The sequence below is a fragment of the Plectropomus leopardus genome, chromosome 11 (assembly GCF_026936395.1).
Source record: "Plectropomus leopardus strain MGB_pleo_1.0 chromosome 11, ASM2693639v1, whole genome shotgun sequence".
In the NCBI taxonomy this organism is placed as follows: Eukaryota; Metazoa; Chordata; class Actinopteri; order Perciformes; family Serranidae; genus Plectropomus; species Plectropomus leopardus.
Window position 1 is genome coordinate 28458861 of NC_142186.1, and position 6700 is coordinate 28465560.

Sequence of the window (6700 nt, forward strand, 5' to 3'; positions counted from 1 at the left end):
CTTCAGTGCTTCAAATCAGAAATGCAGTTTATGCAATAACCACGCATGCACACACATACACACTTAACCTTTTGGAACCTGGAGTGACATCCGTTTTTTTGTGCTTCAATCAGACTCCTTTCACAAGTATTTAAACCTAAGAAACCTAAGAAAATTGGTTTGACTTTTTAAAAACATGAGGAAAAGGCAATGAGCAACTTGGTAAGAAGTGTCTGCAAAACTGAAAAAAAAAAAAAATCAATAAAGGGTGACAAGAAAATGACTTGGAAATTAGCCGTGGGGAGATTATTCGAATTTATCCAAAATAAAGGGAAAATAAATCAGAGAAAACTACATATAATTTTTATGATTATATATTTCTGACTATACTACAGAAAAAAATGCCATTTTTTTTAATTCTTCACAATTTCTTAAGGTTCTTTTCTTGTCTGTTCTTGGTTTTTACTTGTTTTTTGAACTTATTTGGGGTTAATTTTCTTGCAGCTTCTCACTACTTTCTTGGTAATTTTTGGGCCAATTTCTTGTTAAGTGGCACATTGCCTTCTTCGAATGTTTTTAAATGAAATTAAGCCAATTGCTTATGTTTTAAAGGGTTAAGTAAGCATGCACATATTATTTTAACTAAATGACGATTACTTTTTATGTTTACCAGACAAGGTTTTTAACAGTTTCACAAAGCCAAGGACTCATGACATTACTAAACCCACACTGAACCATATTTTCTAATGGCAGCAATATACACAAACGTAGAAATGCGCACTTTTCTCTGACTGCATGTGTGATTGATTTGGTTGGAGGAGGGTCTGATTCATTTCCAGCTCTGGTCACATATGGTGCAGGCTTCATAACACACCCTGGGTCAATGAAACTCCCTTACAATCATTCCTGTGCAGGTCCAGGGGAGTCCCAGAGCTCAGCTGAAGCACAGCTCACCCTCCCCCAGGCTACTGTCATTACAGACCGGACACCGCATGACAACGAGGGGAGGAAGGGTTTTTGTTTCCATTTGAGGAGGTTCCCCCTGTGCTCACCCAAGCACGACCTTAGCCTGTGGGGTCCCCATTGACCACAGACTCTATTGTTTGTGGGCGTGTGTCTGCGCGTGGTCAATGCATATATGAGCCAGTAAGAGGGTGCTGTGTGTATGTACAAAGGGCAATCCCTTTCCATGGCACACTTGTGATGAAATCTAATCTGGCAGATTGGATCCGTGATGGGAGGAGGTACCAGTAATTGTGTTTAATGAAAGCACATCCCAGCTTGACTGAGCCGGGCCAATATTCTTAGGCCACCACTGACTCTTCTTACATTGATTTCTGAGTTACAGCGGGACGGACTTTCCACTCACGACCATCCAAGTATGACTGTAAGTGCTGTCAATGCACTGCACACAGACAGAGAGGCAGGAAGGCAAACGTACAACACGAACTGAGTCCACCTTGTGTATTTTCCACCAAAACAACACGCGCACTTTGTTGAACTCCACCATTCAGCGACGAAGCTGTTTGTGTCTGAGACTGAAAATAGGCAATGCAAAAGAAGTCTATAAATAACTTCCTTTGTGTCAAAAGTATTTGACAGATTTGTTTTTAGGCTGCTGATCTAAAAACAGCCAAATAAGTGATCAAACTTTGTGACATCACGGCCGATTGCGGCGCAGATCTAACTCTCTGGAGAATAAGAGACTCAGAACATCAGAAATCAAATCAAAGATGCATCTGTTTCCCCCTCCTCCTATCCTGGATCTATTCCTCTCTTGCAATGTATATTTTATAGCCTCATAAGAACTTTAAGACTGTTACTGATTGCCTATTATTTTATTAAGCATGAGCTGATTCAATACTTTTTCTTTTATGAGTAAAATAAACATCTCCTGAGCTGTAAACCCATGAATTAGACTGGAGCAACATCACTTTTTTGTGCTGCATTCAGACGCCTTTCACAAGTATTTAAACTTTTAAACCTTGAGCAAAATGCTACTATTTCTTTCACAAAGAAGGGAAAAAAAGATAATTTCCCTTACTTACTTACTTACTAATTTGATTAAAAAAAAAAAGTTCAACAAATTGGAAGGAATGAGTAAATTTAAATATAAAAACAAATTTAAGCAAGGAAAAAATGTCTAAGTAAAAATCTAGAGAAAAACTATAGTTATAATCATCATAATTACATCTTTAAAATTGTGAATTATAATAATTTCTAAGCATTTTTTCCATGTCTTATTTACCTTGTTTTTTGTTTGTTATTTTTGTATTTTTTTGTTTCTTTGTTTTTGTTTTTGACTTACTTTCTTACTCATTTTTTGTTTGTTTTGTTTTTAGTAATTTTCATTAAATTGTTTTGTACTTTTTACTAATTTCTTACTAATTTTGGGGTAGTTTCTTCTCTAGTTGTTCATTGCCTTCTTCCCTTGTTTTTGTGAGAAATCGAGCCAATTTACGCAGGTTTTGAGGGGTTTAGTGGCTCCAGAGAAGGTAAATGACTAATTAAAATATTAAGTTTTAAGCATGATATGAAATTAGTCTCCTTGCTTTAATCTCCAGTTCAAGACGACAAACCTGTGATGGACATTAATGTCATTCTTCAAAGGGAAAACATTAAAATTATATCTGATGGCAGATGGTTCCTGTTAGCTTGTTTACCCGTCTGAGGTGTGAGAAAGACAAAGGGTTAACACCTCCCTGCCTGCTACCATCTGTAGCCCTCTCCACTCTACCAGCCCTCAATAGGCTAGCCTACACAAACCTAAGCCGCACAAATTAAAAACGCATGACAGGTTTGCACAATGCTAATTGACTCATCTCTTGAAATGAACCCAGCAGACACGCTGCTTCACTGAACTGAGTCAGTGAACACAGTTACAGTGATTATGATTATTACTGCATTGTATCGGCTATTACAGATGAGCCCAAATGGTTCCAGTAGGCTTCCTTGTCAAAAAATGTTGTTGTGCCCGTCGGGTTTAAATAATCACCAGCAGCTTTATGCATAATTTTGTTACATGGTGGATTTCAGTGGGTGGTCATGTCCACATTTTCTGCAGTTTTACACATGCCTACTTTGTCTACAAGCCTACAGTGTTTTGCTTGTTGCGAAAACTGTTTGCAGAACAAAATAATGTTCAATAACTATAAACATATGTATCCGTGTAACGTCCAGTGTATCGGATTTAGGGGGCTATATTGGCAGAAATGGTATATCATCTTTTATAACTTGATTTTCTTTAGTTTCTAATCACCTAAAAATAAGAAGAGTTGTGTTTTTGTTACCTTACAACAAGCCGTTTGTATTTATATTTGTACATTTCATATTTGTTTTCCACTGCCCTTTTTATGTGGAGCTGCACAGATTTTTGTGTATTAACATAAAAACCAATACTGATTTAGTACATATGAATGATACACAAAGATCACCGTGGTTGTTTACGTATGAAATATTTAGATTAGCTCATTACCTGGAGAAAGCAGGGGAGATGATAAAACAAGCTCTTTATCAACATAAACTGTAGATTTGTATAAAAAAAAAACTGTAAAATTTATTTTTCGCTATACAAGTCATTTTTTGCACAAATATTGGTGATATTGTAACTTAATTTATTTCATGTACCTACTTTTTCTTTTTTGCTGATATCTGTAAAACTGGACGACACCACATGCTTTGAATTGTGATGGTGTCTTGTAATCCCATGTGGGATGGACCAGAAATGGCATGACACAGAAATAATAACTAACTATATCTACATGGGGAGCAGGTCCTCGTCTGCAGAGTTTGGCATTTTAAAGTGCCATGTTGTTTCTACAGTGACCAGACTGGACAAACCAAACACTGGCTCTAGATAAGGCCATTCATGTTTCTGTGTTTCGTGTAGCTCTCATGCACACTTGACACACAGCAGCAGTGTTTGGGAGTAACCAGTTACATGATTAAATTACAAAACAAATCTAACTGCAATTAGTAACAAGAAACCAATAAAATACCAAACCAAATAAATATCTTTGCCATATTTTTTTATGTCTTGTGTGTATTGGTAGTTCAGACAGTTGATACCTGTTTAAGTTCCTTTCCAGTTTTTTGCTGATTTAAACTACAAATTATATTTTGACAAACCGTGACTGATTGGCTCCTGGCTGAACTGTCAGCAAAGTGTTGATGATTACAGAGGAGTTACATCCAAATATATGCTTTACAGTATTTCTCAGCTTTATGGCCCAGTTCAAAACATTTGTTAGAAAATTAATCAGAATGTAATGAAATCATCTCTTTTGGACAAATTTCCAACAGATCATCACAGTAAATGATGAGCCAGTGCAACCCAAAAGATGCTGGGTTTTTGAGGACAACACTGATAACATTGTGTGATATTAATGATATACCATGTACCAAAGTGGGATTTTTAACAGTTGATTAAACTTTAACGTCAGTGCTCTCTGGTGGACAGACTATGCAATACCCATGGGCAGATAATGAGACAATGGGGCCCTGGGCAAGACATGTAAAAGGCCCCACCACCTATACATAGAAACAAAACACACACTTTTAATAGTTTAGCCCTGTTTTGTATCTTTTTGTCATTGTTACACACCTTTTTGTTATTTTGTGTCTCTATAGGTAATTTGCTTCACTTTGTAGATGTTTTGTTTTTCTTAGTGTGTCTTGGGTTAGGGGGGTTAGGGTTAGGGTTAGGGTTGTGTTTCTTTGTAGTTCACAGTAATAGCACACTGTTTCTAAATAAGCCTATAATACTGTAATTTTGGTTTTTATCTACTACATCTTCTATATCGGCCATCATATGAGCTACACAATATTACCAATTACGGGTGCAGAATTTGTATGAACACTGGAGGAGGAAAGGGGGAGTTTGGGGGTCATCTCCAAGGAAATATTGAGCATCAAACACTTAATTTCCTGCATTCTGGTAATTTTTAATGCACCAATTTTTGCCTTTCCTGCATCATTTTAAATGGACATGTACTTTATATGCTACTTTCATGTTTTATTGTTTGTGACAAAAGCACATGTTGTGAATATTGAGAGGGACGTGTCTCCTGTGTCCCCCACCCCCCACATCTACACCTATGTTCCCAATATATTTGTCATAAGCTGAAATCTGTTGATTATATGGTCCACTCTGATGTATCAATCGAGCTCTTACAGTTAAACTCTGGTCACTTTCATTTATGACTACAGTGAAAAATGCTGCTTAATGTGACATGAGCCGGTGGTGGTGAGGCAGCAACCCAGCTGGACATGCAAGATGCAAGTTATCACTAAATGATTAATTATCCCGGTTGGCCAGATGACTACAGCTGATTTCCTAAAGTAAATGTGCAGCGTGGACAGTAACAATTGAAGAGGTATCACTGAGCTGAATATTTTATATCAGATTAAAGACAGAGTGGTGTGCTGTTTGCATATGGAGGCAATGATGACCCATATAGCACCTGCAGACAGTCTAATTAGCGCGGCCTGTTCCTGCCTAAATGTTTCAAGCTTCTTCTGCTTTGCTTGTAATTAACTAATTATTAATTTCCCCTCCGAGGACAAGGACAGAGGAGGGGATGAACCAATGCAAACATAAACACGCAGGAAGCTGAGAGCCACATCCGTGTAGACACTCCTCTCTCCCTCTCTCTCTCCATCCATCCATCCCGACAGAAAACACCGTGTACCTGCGTGGAGCCGGCGCTGGCTTTCACCCTGGTGCTGAGCTCATCCTGTGTGATCTGACTGTGGTTGTGTCTGCTGTAGAGCAGGCGGAGAGGTACCGTGTCCTCCTTCCCAGCAAACCTGCCCGCATCACGAAGAGCCTTCAAGCTCGACAAGGCGTCTCCTGCACAGAGAGGAAAACATCAGCACCCGCCTGTCGTACTCCGTGCTTTCGGGAAGTGATGCAGAGATATCACAAAAACACCGCCATCTGAAATGTCGATTATTTCCTTTGATAACAGCTACAGGCTACATGCATATTTTACATGGAGACCATGAAGTAGCCAAAGCCATGATGCAAAAAAAAACAAACAAAAAAAAAAACAATAACAGGCACATTAATGGCGATTTAACGCTTTGTTTGCGTGATAATAATTTATGTAATATCGCAAATAGCATCAGTTACCATTTTGGGCATTAGGGCTGCTCTGGTGACCGACGTGCATCAATCCACAGACGCACAAAAGGGAAATCCACCATCGCGGGCGCATCATCATCACCTTCCTCTCTCTTGTTGGAAATTATAAAACAATGCGGTATTCCAGGAGCAGGCTCACGGGGTCCTGCCTTCGCTAGGGGAGCTTGACGCTGGTCGTCTGGTTAGCGCAGTACCTCTGGTTGGGGGCCATCGGGGTCCTGATGAGTCTGAACGCCGAGCGCGTCTGAGCGCACCGAGACCCCGCGGATCAGCAGCACGGAGGAGGCGCGGAGGAGAGAGAGAGTGAGGGAGGGGGAGGGAGAGAGAGAGAGAGAGAGAGAGAGATTGAGGGAGGGGAGGACTGGGGACACCTCCTTAAAACACATCAATATCCAGCGGCTCACTGCAGAAACGGCTAATGCATAAATATGAGCGAGGAGTGGAGACGGGATGGAGAAAAGCAGCTGAGGGCCCGGACCAGCCTTCACCTACTGGGATCATATCAACGCCCGCCTCCTCCACTCTCCTCCATGTTCAACTGCTGCAGGAGCGCCATTCCTGCCCAAATCTTCCTGT

General features: G+C 39.8%; 1 protein-coding gene across 4 annotated transcripts in view; it reads right to left on the reverse strand.

Annotated features, from left to right (window-relative positions):
- Positions 1–6422, reverse strand: part of adam22 (ADAM metallopeptidase domain 22) — an 87204-nt gene extending 80782 nt beyond the window's left edge. For 2 of the 4 annotated variants that reach the window (XM_088084525.1, XM_088084524.1), the window contains exons 1-2: positions 6113–6420; positions 5670–5830 (exon numbers count right to left, since the gene is read on the reverse strand). In XM_088084525.1, the coding sequence (XP_087940651.1) occupies positions 5670–5830; positions 6113–6203 (252 nt within the window). In that variant the 5' untranslated portion in view covers positions 6204–6420. Of the gene's footprint in view, positions 1–5669; positions 5831–6112 lie in introns of all 4 variants that reach the window. The other 2 variants (XM_088084523.1, XM_042490324.2) reach the window with 2 other exon arrangements.
- Between the last annotated feature and the right edge of the window lie 278 nt (positions 6423–6700).